Raw genomic sequence first — 19,074 nt, 5'->3', positions numbered from 1 at the left:
AATAATTTGGTGGTTTGCATTTCAAATTTACTTTCATGTCTCTAGTGGACCAGCACAACTTCTTCGGCAACAAAACGCTTCAAGCGAGAGAAAACGCTTGAACCTCGGCGTTACTTCAATACTGATGAAAGCTTCAGTTGGAGCTTCAGATAGAAAGCTTTTCCGTTTATAATGTAACTCCTCGCCCAACGCAAAACGTTTTAAAATAACGCAAACGAACCGAGGCAGTTGTAGCAAAAAACCAGATTTTATTGCAGAAAACTCTATCATCACTCATATCATTATTGCTTACGCTTATTGCTGTCTATGATACATTAGGCACACACAAGGACACGCTTACACGCACACACACACACACACGATCTCTTAACCAATAGATTACCTGTTTTCCGTAACACAATCGTCGCTCAACTCAACGCGTTTCTGTTTTGCACATGGAAGAATAAATATTTCTATTGACTATCATCAGCATTGAGTACGCGGTGGTCTCTAACTTTACGCGTTCTGCTTCTCCTTCAGATTCCAACCCAGACTGCCTGGTGCTCCTCCGATCGGACCCGGATCTATTTTGGTACTAGGCTCCTCGCTCGCGCGGACCCATGGTCCACGGTTTAACTGCCGGCCGGCCGGTTTATGACTTTGTGAAGTGATCTCTCGGATAGCGCGGCACCGAAAAAAGCCGCAAGCCGCAAAAGACCGGAACACTGACGCTGGACTGCATTTGGTGCTCACTCACATCAGTGATCGTCGTCGTGAGTGTTCTATTTTGGAGTCCGCGGAGCAGAAATCGGAAGCAAAACAAGAAGTAACGCTTTTCGCTGTTCTAATAATAACTTCTCCAGCCGGTTTAATGCGCACGCACACGCAAAGGAGCAGCACCACGAAGAACGTGACGCCGAGCGTCACCCGTCATGTTTCCGCCACGCAAAACATTCTCTAAGACTGGGGATCCTCCCTTCAACGTGTTCGTTCGTTCGTCTATCGCCTAATGAGGTATGGTTAGAGGCGAATGTACTTAAAATCTAAAGTACTACTAGAGGACAGAGCTAACCGGCAGCGGCCCGTGTCCTCCGGACTGCAATATCCGTACACTACACACTAGTAAGTAAGGGGTACACACACACTTAGCGTACGCTAGTTTCTTGGTTTGACAATGGTGATAAAGCTCATTGGTGGTGGTAAAACCTGTTCACGGGACATTCCGCTCGCGTCCCGCACAGGACACTATCCGGACAATCGTTCGATCGTTTCGTCGGTTCGTTCAGGCCGTCGGCAATCAGATCACTAGCCGATGGATGTGGTTGGTGTCGAACACGAAGTCGCCCCCGCTGGTGGCGCTTCGGTTGATCGAAATGATGCTGCCACTTCCGTTTTTGGCTTTGCGAGTAAGCTGACGTTTTGGCTGAGAGAGAGAAAGAGGAACGTTAGCTGACGATCTTAGAGGGAGGATCCAGATCGCAACACCGTACCTGGCCGTTCTTGTTGGTCATCTTGCCCTGCTCGATGAGACGCTGCGGCACCAGCCAAAGGCTGTCCGCCATGCTGATCAGGACGTTCGTAAGGTGGCAGCACTGGGCGGCCATCCGCACCTGCGCCCCGATATCGTTCTTGTCCGGTGGATGGACGAAGCTAAGGGAGATCCGGAGACGGGCGTTAGAGAAAGATGTGTGTGAGACTTTTGGCTGCCCGCCTTACCGTGGTGGAAAGAAGGACGGTGCGATGATGGTGGCCACGTTCTGCTGCGACATCTTGTTCTGGTCCTGCAGCTCGACGACCCGGCGGAAGAACTTCAGCAGCTCGCGGAGCGTGTTGCGGTTCTCGTGCGGCAACAGCTGACAGAGCACCGCCAGCGCTTTGTACTGGTCGTGCGGAGGTAGTACTGCGGGGATCAGGGGAAATGCGATTATTAAGACACTGTTATGCACTCAAAGGACCAGAAGGGTCATCCGCGTTGTTACCGTTCGTCTGGTAGAAAAGGTGCACCAAATCATTGGCCAGCAGTGGTTGTGGGAGCTCGCGTAGCCAACGTTTCAACAGTGCGCTGAGATCGTGTACACCGGCCTTTCTGATCAGTGGTTGAATCTTCTCCGGTTTCGCGTAGAAACTGTGCTCGATCTCGTGGTAGAGAGTTTCGGTCTGAAACGAGAATCGTATCAGCATCGGCCGGAGCAACGGACGCAATTTCTGCCTACCTTCTGCTTGTGGCCCGGAACGCGCAGTATGCCTTCCTCCTGCACGCCGCGGCCACCCAGCTCGGCCAGGATGGCCTGCAGGAGCAGCGGCACCAGCGTTGTGTCCTCGCCCGTCACCTGCTGATCGCGGCGGACGAGTGCATTCAGCGACACCCCGAACACGTGGCCTTCCTCTTTGCGCTTCCGCTTGAACGGTTTCCGCTTGTCCAGCGACACGTGGTTCTTGTCGAACAGGGACGCCAGCTCGAGCCAGAGCAGCGGCTGCAGGCGCTTCTGTTCACCTTCGGTGATCAGCTCGATGTCGCAGCTCGGCTCCCGGTTCCCGGCCGATTGGCGATGCCACTGGTCGGCCGCGCACGGGGCCGTCGCCTTGACCATACTCTCGAAGCTGACTGGCTCGTAGGACGACGAGCGGAGCGGTGTGTTTTCGACCGAGCTGAGCAGACTGGTGCGTGGCGGTGAACTCGGGGGGCTCTGCTCCGAGGACGAGTTGCCCGAGTCGTCGTTATCGCGCCGCCCGGCACCGGCTGGCCCACCGTCGTCGTACAGGTTCGTGTGGCTTCGTGTGCCCGAGATGTGCTGGCCGGCGTGGGGTCTACGGAATGGAGCGTTAGTTACTTACTGGTCCGGAGAGGCCGATGGAAAGGTGCGGTCACCACTTACCCGATCGTGCAGGACGGATCCGATCCGGACCGGATCCGCGGGATGTGGATCGTACCTAGTCTTTGGAAGTTCAGCAGCTCGATACCCTCTGGAAGTGGACAACACACGGGGGGTTAACTATCAGGCCTCCACACTGGCCTCTGTTCCCCCTTTACGGTAGCTTACCATTGTGGAATGGGATATCGCACCGGATGTGTGACCCGCGGAACAGTTCCGCCGAGCCACGGAGCGGTGCGCTCGGTGTGCGACGCAGATTTTGCTTGCCCCGGACGGGCGTTGGCCGCACGACGACGCCGTTGCCATCGAACACCGACACGAAGCTCGGTATGTGGTGGTGATGACCGTGATGACCGTGATGATGGTTGGCGCCCGTCGATGGGCCGTTCCACGCATCGTCGCCCGGAAGCGAGTCGAGTGAGTCCGGCGTCGCACTGCGCGACCGGGTACCGGTGCTCGATGAGTCCAGATCCCGGAACACGTCCCGTATGTCCGGCTTCTTCGCACCCCGGTTGCGCGTCCGGCCCCGCACGGTACGGTTGAGGGCCTTCACCCGCTGCTTGACGGCTTCCGCGTGAACGCTGGACAGTCCCGCGATGACCGGGCTCAGTTCCGTGGTCGACAGTTCGCGACCCTGTAGAGATGGGGCCAATCATTAATGCACAGTTCTAAACGTCCCGCCTAACGAGCGATCCCGCCGGTCCCGACGCCTGACGGATGGCGGTGATTATCGAGAACACATAACCTAAAAAGCGGCTTAACGCGAGGAGCGTGGCTGCAAATTAGCATTCGCCGGTCACCGGCAATGTCAGCTCGCAAAATTCGGCTTCGGCGGTGGCCATCGATAAATTGCTTCGCGTGCTGGACAATTAATTATCTAAACATTCGATCTCTCCTTCTTTGCCGCGGGCGCCTTTGCGTCACAGGCTTCAAGGGCACACGTAGGCCACACGCTAATCCTCTTGCGAATGGAGGATTCGCGAAGAGCGATCCCGAAGCATCCGATACTCGGTTGGCGGAGGTTCCAAGCGCCCGACTGAGGGAACATCAATAATTTGCCGGGTGTTTGCTTTGCTGCCCGCGCAGCCTGCAGAGGCACCTGAGCAAACGTCTCGGAACCGCGGCCACCAGCCTAACTGCTGCGGCATTTAATAAGAGTCTGTCAAAAACGGCAAACAAATCACAGGAGGGGTCTAATGTTTTTCGTGGGTCCGGCGAACAGCAGGAAATTAAACAGTTCCTTCACCACCATCACCTCCACCAGCAGACCGATTTATTGGCCCTCGAAGCAAGGTGGACGCCCAGAATCGCGATGCCGACGTCTTCGGCCAATATAATCAATCAATTTTGGACACTTGTTTGCCGCCATGCATCGTGGTTCGCATCTCCTTGGTGGGGATGATTGAGCCGGAAGATGATTCAATAATCTGCGATCGTGGAGGCCCCTGTCGTTAGCTTCTAAACTGTGTTTCGATCACTTTTTTGTGTAGCTCTGTGTTGGGAATTTGAATTTGATGGAAGTTCTTGCACTCAAAATTCTGCATCCTCGATTACGTTTTGACTTTCAAACATGCCCCTTCTTACTATCGTCCCTATCGATGGTCGGTCAGAGACCTAGCATTCATCCGCCTAACCCGGAGGGGGACAGTTTCAACTCGAGGATCATCGATGGCTTACCTCCTCGAACGCTTTGGTGAGCTGCGGGAAGCCGGCCGAGCTGAGCCATTCCGCCTCCAGCTCTCCGTCTGTGGAAGGAAGAAAGAAGAAAAACGAGAGTTATTGCAACAGCGGATCTCCAGTACGATCGGGCGGAATCGAGCGAAACACTTTATGAAAACGGCCGCAAACGCAATCACAGCAATTATGCTGCGCCGCTGACCTTGCGTGTGGTTTGGTGTGGAGGTTAATGATTGGAAACGAACATTTTTCATTTTGCCGCGCGCCAGATCGGATCCTTTTACGCACGCCACTTCCGTGTGCCACTTTTACCGGCCGGACGGCCGCATCGGATCGCCACTCGGAGTAACGGATGGGTGTTAATTTTCGTACCTTTGTGTCCGCGGACAGACCGAAGGGTCTTGTGGGCCTGACTCAACTTTGATCCCTCCGCGGACTCTGTTCCGCTTTGTTCACCGGTTCGCTCTGGCCACGGGGCAAATGAAGTGCAAACACCACCCGCCCGCCATCCACCCAACTGCAATTAACTGCAGTCCGCGCGCGCGCACGGAACACGGAAGTCAGCCATTAGTCAACGGAGCGCGGCAGATCCGCGAGAGAGACCGCCGATCCGGGACTGATGGATGTGCCTCAGAGGCAGGTTTATAAGCTTCCTGTTTACACTTCTCGCGCTCGGGGACATGCTCTGGGCAGCGAAAAAGTAATGTACCACGCACCAACGCGCCTCTCCGTTCGGACTCAAGGGTCTCGGTCCAAAAATGTCACCAGTCCTCGAGACACCCACTCCGACACGCCGGCCCCGGTCCGTAACCTTAGGTCGGCCTGTAGGTTGCGGCGCAATGAAAGTAGCCTGTTTTTTCGCAAACACCAGCACCCGCGGCCCGGCGGCCACAAACCCGGTTGAAGGTCCGCCCGGTGTTCAAGATGTTCCTCTATCAACCCACGACTCGGCACTCGGTAAAACTCGGACAAAAAGTGCAACCAAACACATGGACACATGATGTAAGAAAAAGGTGTTGACGGCAAGGTTTGTTTACCCAAAAGACAAGCGTTGGTTGGTCGGGTTGGCGCTCCGAGGGCGCCGCAACGGTGCGGTCGGTATCGGGTTCGCTGTCTCGCTTTATGCTCGCCTTTATTATGCCACACGGGCCGGGTGGGGGCTGCGATAGGGCTTAACAGTTTGGTAAACAAACTGGAGTACTACAAATTGAGGGCCCCTTCGTGCGGTGTTGCATCGGATGTATGTGGGGCGTAGTCGGGTGTTGGACGGTGGCGATGACCGCACAGAGTCACTACACGCTATCGAGCTTTCTACACATTAGATTATTGATCGTATTGTGATCTTAGCGACCCATTAAAATGTTTAACTCCTGTGAACTAGACAGTTAGAGGCGAATGTGCGTCAGAAAGACATAAAACCGTGACGTGACACGATTCACATATCTCAAGGGTAGCTGGCGCCGACCGGGCCAGTAACCCACAAACACACACGGAAAGGAATCGCAAAGCGGTGCAACTCATTAGCGGTGTCCCTTTTGCTTCGTGGAATTGGAATTTCTCGTCTCACAAAACGCGGCGGCGTCGGCGGAATGAATGATGATCTATGCTTGCGAACGAACGAATTTTGTTTCCGCTTATCCAACCCTGCGCGGGCACACGCAACCGGTGGGCCCTTTCTTCGGCATTTTCCCGGCATACTCGCGTACTCATAAACAAGCCACCCGCCATTTACCCGACCCCCGCGGGGGGGTTTACGGTTGGTTTAATGCGCTGCGCGATTCAATTTCATTGCTAATTAATAGCGCAACCGAGATGGGCGCGTACCACCACGTGTGTCGCACAGCATGGGAAAGGGGCGTCCGGGACTCTTTTGACTGATGATTTTTCCGACCGCTCGGGTGCCTGGGAAAACACCCTTTGCGGGATTAGTGGCACTTTGGACCCAAAACCCGCTCCCGGTTGATGGGTTTAAAGACCCGAACGCGAATGTGGCCGTTTTGGGAGAAAATAATTATGCTTTCAAACGGTTTATCGTGGCCAAATATTTGCTCTGTGCGTGGTGTGCTTTCACCTTCAACGTTCGCGTCACTCGCCATCCGGGATCCCGATCGAATTCGGGATGGGAACGTAGTAATGGGCTAATGCCGAATGGTGTGCTCCAAAAAGTGTAAATAATCCCCAAATATTGCCATATTGCCGAGTAACGGGGCAGTCGGCCACGGGGAACCGAGCCGAGTGTAGCACGCTTTTTGCACAATTCCACTTTCCATACCGGCCACGGGGGAAACTCGTGGGAGCCACCCGAAAACCCTTGCGAGAGGAGAGAGCACCTGCCTCGTGCGTTCGCCGCGGTCGTTACTGTTATGTGACCCAAGCGCTGGTCCACTTCCGAATATGCGGCCTCCGGATCATCTTTTCACGGTTTCACGATGCCCAGGAGCATGAGGAGGGTACGAGGGTGAGGAGTGTTTAATGTTCAATTCGACTAATCAAACCGCGGACGGCCGATGGGTGTCCATTTTCGGGGCCCGAGCACCCAAAGCGGAGCGAATAACAGCAACACGCGGCTCACGAAAGGTGGCCACGGGGTGGGTGTGCGGAGTCGAAGTCGATTTGCATGCGTCGAAATGCGTAGCCCGGAACGCGCTGCCATCGCGATCGCATCAGGGCCGCCGATACTTTCCACCGATGCCGTCGTCGTCTTGCCCCGTACGTGGCCAGCAACGGCAATTGCATCTTGATCTTGATTTGAAATCGATCGCCCCCAAACACGCCTCCATAGGAAGGAGCCCAACACCCGCGAGCATTGGCTTCAGTTTTCACGGCGGCTCGAATTCGGTGGTGGGCCTTTTTTACTCACCCTGAGCGCCCGCGTACGGAATCAAGAAGTGTGTCTGCAATTTGGTATAATTAGATGTGGGTCTGGGGCTGTGGGGATCGGGCCGTCGACGGTGTGCCGATTCTGGAGTGTAGCTGTTGCCGATCGGTGGGCGATCGCTCAGTCGATCTTTTTTTATCCTTTCAATGCACAATCGTTTGCACAATAATAATGGCAATGTTAATAATGCTGATGTTGGGTCGCCCTATTGAAAGGATTTTTGATTTTCAAGATTTTCCAGTGGGACACATGGCCAAAGACACTAGTGACCCAATTTTAGTGAATATTGGAATTATTTTTCGTGTTTTTTTCAATATAACGTTCTGCGTCTCAAAAAATGGCTCTAATAAATCTGAATAAAACCATACAATTACACTAAATTGTTGAATTATTTTTTAGGAAGGTAGAGTGAGTTTATTATAAGGTGTGGCATCTAGTTCTTGGATTTTAAACTTCCGTTTACATTACTTTTAAAACGTCAAACGTCGTTCGGGAAATAGTAAATATTTAGTAAAAACTTTACAATTAAGAGACGAGACGCTACACGCTTGCAGAAAATTTGGAAATATTAAAACCTTATTTCAAAAGTGGTGAGTATATAACTCAAAATGTACCAAATTCGAAAAGCTCATTTTATTTAAGCTTATTTCCATCTCGGTGGTCGTATTTGGGGCTCGGAAACCCCATACATCGTGCAAGTGCATCGAGCGATCTTAGCAAGAAGGCCAAAAGTCCTTAAAAATTAACGACACTTGGCATGTCCACCAGTATGACCAGCATGACTGCTCCGTCAAGGGTTAACGCGAAGCCGAAGAAAGACAGAACCCACTTACGGACAAGAATTATAACATAGTAGGCGGTAGACGGCCGTAGCCAAATGAGCCGCGCCAAAGAGCGAGCTTTGGGCGAGAGCTTCGTGTACCCCGGCGGCCGCCTTAGCCACGCCGTTCACCTCGACCTTAATCAGAGACGTGGTGGCGGCGTGGACGCAATTGGCGGACACCAAAATAATAAAGGAAAACCTTGACAAGGTCATCCGTTCCTTGGCCTCGAAGGCGCAAAAAAAAATAACCGGGAGCCTCAAAATTCTTGGCGCGAGCGTGGTGGTCTCGAAGATCATCACACGTCGATTGCATCGATCGATTGCTAGCTCCGTCATCTCGACGGTTGTCTGGACGGCGCTGGTTGGTGCAATGGATTCCGAGTACCCAGCTCATCAGTAAGTCAACAATCCGAGCCGACAAATAAATAATTACACCACAGACACACGATCGTTGAATCTGTGTCAACCGTTCGCCGCCACACACAACGCCACCGCGACCTTCTGCTGTGGATTGCTCCTCCTTCGGATGTGGCCATTTTTTGTGTTCCGAAGCAGATAGCGGCGGAGGAGCAGTTCACCTCGAACCGAGGAGCGATCGTGAGGATCACGTAAGCCGCGATTCCGCGATGCCGCTGCCATCCGCGTTGCTGCTAATGATATGGGTCATTTGGAAGCGGCACATCAGGACGACGCCTGGTCGCCTGGCGCAAATCTGATAATGGTACTGAGCCAAGACCCTTAAGCGGGTTCCCCACGGGTCGCATTCGGACAATTCGATCCGAATGCTAATTATTGCCCCGTTGGTCACAAAAATTATGACAACTGCTTCATTACGAGAGCGGCAGGTCAGCAGCGGACCACAGGACACCGGGACGTAATGTGTTTGTGTCCCCCATGGCCGCGATACCTCTGAGTTCCGTGAGCCTGTACGTGGCGATGGCATTTGCAAACTAACGAAGTGTCCAATTAAACGAAACAAATTAACGTAAAGGCAGGCACCGGCTCGGCTTGTAATGGGTTTTCCAATAATGGCAATTTGGGACCCGCGCGAGCCCGGATCGCAAATGGGCCATCGTCTGTGAATAAAACACACCGACCGCAAAGTTATCGGCCATTGATTGTTGGGCAAATTTCGGGTACAAGGGTTGGCCTCGGTCGGTCGGTACCATAAATCGATCGCCATACGCAAAGTATTACAAAGTGTTGCCCGCGGTCCCGCTGTTGGGCGGTGGACATTCCGGAGGGGGCCACTCTGTGGACTGTGACTTTCGCTTTTCCGTTTTGGACCGAGCCAACGATGCTACTCGGGCGCAACGAAACAAAACGCCGCTGCGACGGTACCCGGGCTCTCCTCGGTCCCCGCTCCTCGTTCGATCGCTTATTGAACCGCTGGCGACTGTGGCATGTTTATGGTTCGGGCCACGTACCGAGCAGATACGGAGAGTACCGAGAGAGCAGGGTTCGGGGAAAATATATCTTATTGTCCGTGCGAAGCCTAAGCTGCCTAAGCGTTCTGGTCGTTGGACTTGGCGTTGGCCGGCGATGTTACAATGTAACCCGAACGGACGCGCACTGCATTCGGGCTGCAGCACAACCGATGGCGGCGGCGGCAGTTCGGTGACGTGTCCCATTAGCCCAGGATGGTCTGGGTAATCACGCGGCGTGTAGCATAAAATTCGAACCTCGGCCGCGCCATGCGTGCCCATTTTGTGCAAACGGCGACAGAAATGTGCCGCTTTATCGTTTTGTGCTGGGCCATTGGCGAACCCCGATGGCGCGCGGTTTATGGTAGGCTGGATTGGTTGGCCGAAGTGACAATGATGAAGTGAAGCGCTCGCCCGAAGCGGTTCCTTCAGGTCACGGACGAGATACACTTTCCTTTTGCCGGTCACTTTTCACCCCGAATCGCAGGAAAATGTCCGCGGCTTCCCTAATCAATTGCCAGATGTCTGTTATCCGGTCGCCTGGACAGCCGACAGGCAACATTATCTTATGTTAATGGAGCAATTTGCTTCCGCGGCTAATTTTAATGGACCGGTGCGCAATTATTCTGGGACATCGGGAGCACTGTTCCCAGTAAACCGATGGTGGCCATTAATATTCTTGAGCCGCGCTCAGAGCTCAGAACGAACGCTTCGGCCTTAAAACGGTGTCTTCTACGAATGATCGAACTTTCAGAGATTGCTGGTGTTAGATTTGCGAATCCGCCGAGACGTCCCGATTACGCACGTACAACGCGGTGTTATGTCGTCTACTGTTACGTGAAGCATGACCCGCCAGTGCCAGTTATGCAACACGGTCACGTCCCTATGGCCGCGGCCCGGCGCGAAAGCATAAGAATTAGAATTTATTAAAAACCAACCACATAAACCTTCCCGGGCTGGGTCATAAACCGGGCCGTATGCCGGCCCATACCAAGCCGGGGCCGGGGCACGTAGGATGCGACGCCAAATAAGGGAGCGAGCGCTTGTTAAGTGCTCAAGTTGCGTCTCACCGTAGTGATGGCTTGTGGCCTCACTAAAAACGGCGCTCAATTCGTCAAGAACTCATATTACACTGCGCCTTCGACGTCGTCGGCGGTGATTGTACACGCCGTCACCCCGCGTCACCTTTTGGTTCACTTTTTTCGGTGCGCTGAAAAGCAATCATCAACCTTCGCCGGCGGGACCCGGACTGTAATCGATTGAATTTCTGCCAGAAAAAAAGCACAAGCCGCCACGTCGGTGGGATTGGCCGTTTTCGGCATCGTGCGCGAAACTATCTCTTACGCAATCCATAATTCACGAACAGTCTCGCGGACCGCTGCTGGCCCGTCCCGTAATAACATCCGCCGCCGGCCGCCATCGCTTTTCGGGGCCCTTCGTGTCTCGTGGCGTGTCAATCAAGCATCCCGCGAAAATTCGCGCGGAACAGACCCACCAATTGCTGGTGGCCGTTTTATTCCTTCCTTCGCACAGCGGAATCAACGGCAACTCAACGGCGGACTGTGATCAACGAAAAACTCATCTACAAACGGTCCGAGGATCGATTGTGCGGTGGACGCACCCACGGCACACGTGTGTGTGTGTGCGTGGCCACCACGGACGCCAATTGCTTGCGTAACAATTAATAAGCACCGAACGGCGAACTGAAGAATACTTCTCGCTGAAGACGAAACGAAAGACTGCAACGATGGGCGAAGCGACGAACCTCGATCCCCGATAAAAACAATGCAACACACACCAAATTGCAGACCGATCACCCCCGATCGATGGAAGGGTTGCTTCACTTTTGCGCTCCGTCCGTTTGTCGAAAGATTCTCCGTCACCGTCCGCTGCACACCGCCGCCGCCGACGCCGATGCTAATGAACAAACACATGTACTTGCGTTTAATTATCGAACCCCCCGTGGTGTGTTCCTGTGTCGGGCCACCTTTTTTGCACATCTTCTCGGTTGAGCCCCCCGAGGGGGACACGAGAACAATCGATCGGATGTAGGCACGGACGGTTAGAGCGTATTTTGTAAGCGTCTCGCTGCATTCGCGCGGGGCGCGATCGCAGCCAAGCAGAACACCCAGCAATCGGTCCTTTTCTTGTCGGTCTTGCGCCGGCCGGCCCCGATCGATGTTTGACGACGCGCGATCACTTTCGCGTCAGGTCGGAATCGGAAACCGTCGAAGGCCTTCGAAGGTGGCGACTAGCGGGGGGAGGCAGGAAGGCTCCGTCTGGCACATTGTTCCACCAGAAAACGTCGCCGCCGGTCAACGAAGCGTGTCATTACGGGTGAACGGGGCCGACCGTGGGGTTTGGGCGGTTCGTTCGTTCAAATTAGCAAGCGATTAGTAGTAACCGATACTTTGGCTCGTGGCTCGTGAGCAGAGCACACGGGCCCACGGATCGTATTCGTAAGATGAGCCTCCCAACAAATGTGTGCGATAATTGTGTCGACGACGCGCACAGCATCCGATCGAAGGGTTTCTTTCTTCCGACGCCAACGGACCCCCGATTCGTGGATACCGGTCACCTCCTACCAGAAGCAGCTCGATCGAGCTCGAGTCAGTGGCCAGCGAGTGTTGCATCACACACCACCGCCCGGCGAGGCCGCCTAGACTTAATATTTGCCCGTGTCTCGCGTCGACTTACCAGTGCCGATGCCTCAAAGGACAACGATGGGGTGACGATGGTGACGATGGCTGGCCACCCAGCGGGTAGGCGATGGCGGCGATGATGTAATCACGAAGATGAATACAAATTTAACCTCAAAAGGCTCACAGGCCCGTCGGACGGTTCGATCGGACGGAGGGCGATGCCACCGGCATCGATCGAGCAGCAACAGGTACGCCCGGCTACTGCCCGGTGGCTATGACCTCGTTCAATCACCATCATCGAGAAGAGGATCCTCAGCGACGGTGTGAAGCTGTGTGAAGGCTCTCGAACGTGCGATCAAGCGTTCACACGCTCATCATAATATTCCGGGCTCTATGGTCTGGGTGGTAGGTGGCCAAATGGCGCGCGCCACTTACGTGAGCCTGATCTTGAGCCGTTGAAGGCCGGAGAGCCGAAGCTACTATAGAACCTGCTGCCCGAGGCACCGACCATATTTTATCCTTTTCGGTCTCCCGCAGTGGTAATGTCATTCAACTTTCGGATTCGGAATCAGTAATCGTGGCTACGCGGTAGAGGTACACTTTTATTCGCGGTCCCCCGTTTGTTCTCGGGGGCTGGAAGTCCCTTCTAAAGCACTCGGTTTGTAAATGGTCAATCGCGCCGCCACTTGTCTACGAAAATGTGGCGCTCATAAAAGTGAAAATAGCTCGGGCCAGCCGGTCGTCGATCGTGGTGTGCAATCACACGGAATTGGAAAACCATTTGCGGTTGCGGCCCGGTGGCCACTAAGACGCCGCATTTCATCATACGCCGGTAATCACGTAGGTACTTCAATATTTTATTAGCTTCCTTCAGCGCAGCGGTGCAGCGGGGCCCCTTGAAATTGGTCCTCGCGATGGCCATTGCTGCCGCGACGGGTAATTGTCTCCGCGCGCGCGTATCAATTTCAACTCGCAAGTGAAATTGATTCGTTCATTAAGAAATGGATTGCGGCATCCACCGGCCGGTCGGTCGGTAAATCATAGAGCCGACCCTTCACGGTAATGACAATCTCATTGCCAAGTGGCCAGCCCGGGTGGTCATTTGCCGATCTCGCCCCATCGCCCGGCCGATTCGAAAATGGCTGCGCGTTACCATAAATTGTTTGTTTATTCTATTTTCACAAAATGCAAGAACCGCGGGGAAAAAGCCGCTCATAAGTGCGTCACTTTCACGAGACGGACCGTGAAATTGGTACCCCGGTACCCTTTCGCGCTCGTTTGCGACTAATGGCAGTTTAGCTGGGTTCGTGGCCACCGCCGGCAACCAACTCTCTTTCACGGGAGCAAAATGGGTCGCTTATTAGGGAAGCGGAACCCGGGGCCAGCCGGTCGACCGGAACGCGGATGGTTGACGGGGTCTCGAGCATGCGCTGCAGTTACATCCGCATATACGGCGAGTAGCACGTGTGCCGATCGGCCCGATTGCAGTGTGATTTATATAAATCCCGGTTCCGCTACTGGCCCGTGACTGACCAATCCGAACGGAATGCAGCGTGCGGCCCCATTATGCAATTGCGCCTTTCGCAGTGCCAATATTGCAGCTCTCATTGCGGGCCTTGAAATGAGATGCTTTCCTAACAATGAGCCGCGGTTACAACAGCTCCCCCCGGGGGGACGATTCGCACATAAATCCGCCGAAGGCCAACGATGAGCGCAGGCCTCTTTGATTGACATATTTTTAGGCTTCGGAATGAAATTGCCGGTTCGTAATCGATAGCGCGTTTAAAGTGGAACCGCTTTAAAGTTCGCCAGCTAATTACGGGTTTTTCAAGGTCCTCACACGCACCGGAAATGGGAAGGAAAAAAACCCTACCCTCAATTATGGAGTGCTTATCTGCCAAGGGGGTGCCACTTTTCACACCAACAATCGTATTTGCGCGAAACCAATCCGCAAGCTGCTGTCCCCCGATAAGGGTTATCGGAACCTGGTTAACAATCCTGGCTAACCTTCGCTAAGTTGTCATTTACAAAGGCCCAACGACTGCTAGTTCCGATTCAGATTAATCAACCAAACCGATGCACGGGCAACCAGATTGGCCACCGTTTATTACTATTTCCTGAAGTGCGGAAATGCACACACACCGAGTTCGTTGCGATAATGGGTCGAGTGGACGGACTTTGGTGCATCGAACGATAGAGGAACTAGCACTCGACACTCTACTTACCGGCATAGTGGGCGATGGGTTCGATCGGAGACTGCAACTTGTACTCCGACAGATACTCGTCCAGATCGTCAACCAGTGGCTCTTTCTGGCCACTGCTGCTGCTGCTACTGCTGCTGCTGCTACTGCTGCTGCTACTACTGCTACTGATGTTGTTGCTGATTGTGGCCGTTACCGTCGCCGATGGCGTCGGCAATCCACCACCTCGGGACAGCATTCTGGTGCGCGGTCGAACTCTTTCGGCTTCGTAACTCGGCACGGAACTTAACACTCCGGCAACACGTCCTACGGGCTATCGCTCGCTAGCACTGGCTGGCGCATTCTGTGAGACGCGCGTCGGGTCGCGAGAAGCCGTTGAGGGTCGACCGATATTTCGTAATACCTGGCGCACCGGGCACCCGCTGTTTCCACTCACTTCCGGTTCCGGTCAAACTGTCGTACCGCGGAGCCGATGGAAAATGATTTGCTACCGTTCACCGGCGGCCTGCCGGGCTTTCTCGGGGGGCTCGGGTGATTTGTCGGAAATGGTTGTATCGCGCGCGCGCTCGGCCTAATTGCTACTGCCGCTGACGGCACCCGGAAGGGAATCGGTTCGGCCTGGGGGTGCCCCGCGAGAGGGAAATGTTTTTAATCTGTGAACGAGAAGAGAAGATTGATAAGTTGAGTTAGAGAAAGACACGCGGCGCCGCTTAAGACTTATTTTCCAACGAGCCACAAACAACAACAAAAAAAGGTTATTTGTGCGATCTTCTATTGCGTAATGGGTGCGCGCGCGCTTTTCGGGTGTTTTATTGTTCGGGGAAATGGAGAGGAATTACGTCGGACCACCGCCGACAGGAAATGGCCCCAGCATAATTAATGCTCGGCCGTATTGCGTCACTATTTTTGAAGGGCTGAGCCGCGAAAAAATGTAAGATTCTGTTTAATGGTTTTTCACATCTCCATCGGTTCGGTTCCACGACGTTTAATTACTCACACCGAGCGGCAGAACTCGGAGGCCCTGTGTGGGCCCCATTTTTCGGCCGGAGGCTAATAACTCTTTGCTCTCCCCTCTCGGCTTCCTAGCGAAATGACAATTGTAAATTTAATGGCAACCGGGAGCGAACGGGAATAGAACAACGTGTGGCACGTTAGCGCTCCGGTCCACCCCGGCGGCCGGATCATTAATCATTGCGCTTTGCCAGACGGTCGCCCGGGACTTTTAGGGATGTGCCGGCATTCTAGACACGAGCCCACCAAACTTCGCACCACCCTTAAGGCGCGGCAGCGATAATTATCTACGGGACTGAATCTGCTTTTCGTCGTCGTCGTCGTCGCTTCTGTCGTGACCATGTGATTAAACTTCATGCGAACATCACCGCAAAGGCACTCGGCTTGCGGTGATTCCCCAAAACTGCCCCGGGAGTGGTCAAAGTCAGTCGGAGCCCACACATCCTTTCGCTTCGCTTCGGCCGTCAGGCCCGAGAGCTGGAGAAGCTACGGGTTGTAATTACATAATTTACTCGTTCCAAAACCATCAGCATTAGTCCGCGGGCGGGCGGGCGGTCCCGAGCCCGACGGCAAGGTGTCCTCTCAAGAGCACGCTGGACGTCACGCTGGTGTCAGTCGGTTCTTCTTTACGACGCGCCCCGGTTCGGTCGCCGGTCGGGAATTCTGTTAATCTCAACTTTAGCAAAAATAAACCGCAATCGTGTAAAATTGTTAAAAAAAAACTCTCGTAAGAGGAAATGGAAGTAAATTGTAATCGACTTTGATAACAACACACTCCAACTTCTTGAGAGTTTCTTGAGCAGCAAAGCACTGGAGATCACACGAAAGGGATCGTTTTGAGTCGATCGAGTAGAACAAAAATACCACTTCAGTCGTGGCTTCAACAACGTGCGCCTCTCGATGTCCGATTACCGCTGACAGACGGCATCTCGGGCGGGCCTCGTCGTAGCGAGGCAAGCATTTGCGCTGATGGCGTTGGTCGATGAAAAATAAAACACTTCGCAATCGCTTCGCCCCAACAATGGCCGCGCATACATTGCGCCCGCGGGATCAGGATCGGGCTCTCAGTGCGCTCGGTGCCGATCACCACAAGACGGCGGTGTCTTCCTTTATGTCCCGCAGTCGCCGCAACCCGGAACGGGACCCGGTTTGACGGAGGAAAATTTCAATTAATCACCCTCCCTCAGGTCAGGTTAAGGTCGGCCAACAATGGCCACCAGGCGCGCACTTTAATTCCCATGTCGCATGCGTCTTACATACGCTTATCCTTTACACTTATCGATCGGTCGATCGCGTGCACTTGGGGTTTCAGTCACCTGCAAACGGAACTTTGCTGGATCTGACGGTTTTTTTCATTAAATCCTCGCTGTGTATCAATCAAACCCATTCGGACCCCGTTCGCAGAACAACAACAACACACTCCAAGGCAAGTGCCATTCTCACGATGACAATCACGGTTCGACGATAAATAACGCATTAACCCGCATTTCGGTGGTGCACCGGAGTGTGTTGCCGATCATTGCGTTTGATTGAACGGCGGCATAATTGAGTGCGCCGAGAAGCAGACGAAGCAGCGGCTCCGTTCGATCCGTGTATCATTAAATACCGCTACGACGAGGGACGAGCCACTAATGGGGTGCCAAGGTACCGCCGCCGGGCTCATTAAGGTCCGGGTGTGGCGCGTTAAGTGCGATAAAGTCTCCACAATGTAACGGATATCCGTCAAAGGTGTTGCTGAGAGGGGCACACGAAGGATGCTGCTGCACTTTGCGACCTTTTTCGATAGAAACAATAGACCTTTATTAGCTAAGGCTAAGGGTGGTGGAAGCTCCTCATTGCTTGGTGTTTATGCGTTACTGTCAGAGTTACGACTGTCAAACTTTGTCCAAAGAGTTCCAAGTGATCCTCTATTTAGAGAGTGCTTAATCATGACAAGACCTATTGAAATATTAATTAACTCCGCTATTTTTCAGTCGATGTTGGAAAATCAGCCAGATTCTGAATCGTTCGTCTATGCCGTTTTATTCATAGATCGATTTACGTCGAAACAGAGGGCTGAATTTGTGGCGCTTATTGTTGCCGAATTTCTTCTGACTTCTATACGAAAAGTACGTTGTATGCCAGCCAACCGAAGACCATTGCAGAACTGAAAGCTAAAATCACACCGGAAATTGCTGTTATTAAGCTCGAAATGTTGTCAAATACGATGAAAAATGCCCAAAAAAGGGCCGCTTTTGTGTGTCTAATGAAGCCCGTCATTTGATCGATTTTGTATTTTGAGTAAATTGTCAAATAATGGCATTCTATACTCTAAATAAATCTTGTTCATTTGTCAAAATTGACTGAAAAAGTTGTGGAGTTATTTTACATTTCAATAGGTCCTGTCATGATTACGCACCCTGTAGTTCGGAATTCGCTGCAGTTTCCTTTGGCATATTACTAAAATCAAACATCGAAACGGTTCTTTCGATGAGTAAATACGAACTCTGTCCGGCTCCTTCACAGAGACATCGGTAGCAAAAGATGCCATTAACCTAACTTGCCCCGCGGCGAGGACACTCCACCACCATCACAACTCGGCTATTGGCTACCGTTGGACGCTGGGGTTACATTCGGCCTCTGGCTTCATATGGGTTCCTTTCGAAACCACAACGGGGTAAACACCAGCTGGAGGTACTGGCTGGTGGCTGGATGGAGAGATTATGCATTTTCTAAACCACCGCCGAGTGGTCAGCGCTCAGGAAGGAGTGATATGGAAGGCCCGACCCGACCCGTGTCGAGGTGCAACTTTAACGGTGCACCCGATGGCGCAGTTGGTCACCACGCCGTCACCGCCTAATGGTGCAGTTCGGATTCCGGTTTCCAATAGGCCCGACACGCCAGTCAATCTGCGGGTGCCCGGGACGCTGACTGCGGACCGGAAACCGCGGCCAACCATCATGCGGGACACCGCTTTCCGGCGACGCAGTTGTGGTTAGCGCGCGCGCGCTTGGTGATGATGATGGGCCTCAGCCGGCGCGGCCGCAGGGGTCCTAGAGAGCCGGGTAGATTTATTGTAATATTCTCAGGCACACAAACCCGGACTCCCGGAATGGGGTGAAACTTGTTGGCGGTGAGTGAAAGTGATTGCGCCGCGCAAACCGCACCGGGACGACCGGTCCGCGGGACTTCGCGTATGTGCCCGGATCGGTAAGTGACGGAAAGCAAAAGTGAATCTTCCACACCGGTGGACATCTTCCGGACAGGGAAGCCGAATCCCAAACTGAGCAGGTGAGCCTCAACCGTTTCACCGTTCGGTTCGATCACTGATTAAATTCTCGTTTCGAATCATGCTGAACTTGCTGACCCTCGGTCGAGCGTCCCAGGGCGAGAGAGAGAGAGAGGAGGCAGGGTGGAAGATAGCAAGAGTCCGCACAGGAACCTGCTCCGAGGCTCCGAGAGAAGACAGGTCCGTAAGCCTTTCGGTTAAGATATCTCCAAGTCCCGCCGGCGGCGGCGGCGTAAAAGGTGAACCCTGCATTACTCTCCGACTCGCCACTACTGCGAGAGTGGAACTGATCCGCAGG

The 19,074-nt window shown here is 53.5% G+C and overlaps 1 protein-coding gene across 1 annotated transcript; it reads right to left on the bottom strand.

The window, feature by feature from the left end:
* Positions 1-741: 741 nt before the first annotated feature.
* On the bottom strand, positions 742-14,781 carry LOC128272253 (rho GTPase-activating protein conundrum). The gene is made up of 9 exons (XM_053010028.1): positions 14,522-14,781; positions 4,530-4,597; positions 3,021-3,486; positions 2,856-2,943; positions 2,193-2,787; positions 1,959-2,136; positions 1,696-1,879; positions 1,470-1,629; positions 742-1,402 (listed from the first exon to the last, which is right to left on the bottom strand). Exons 1-9 carry the CDS (start codon positions 14,733-14,735, stop codon positions 1,277-1,279), a joined length of 2,079 nt encoding a protein of 692 aa, XP_052865988.1. The 5' UTR covers positions 14,736-14,781; the 3' UTR covers positions 742-1,276.
* Positions 14,782-19,074: the final 4,293 nt, after the last annotated feature.

This window comes from Anopheles cruzii, chromosome 3, assembly GCF_943734635.1.
Source record: "Anopheles cruzii chromosome 3, idAnoCruzAS_RS32_06, whole genome shotgun sequence".
NCBI lineage: Eukaryota > Metazoa > Arthropoda > Insecta > Diptera > Culicidae > Anopheles > Anopheles cruzii.
This window is presented reverse-complemented; position numbering and strand designations above follow the sequence as displayed.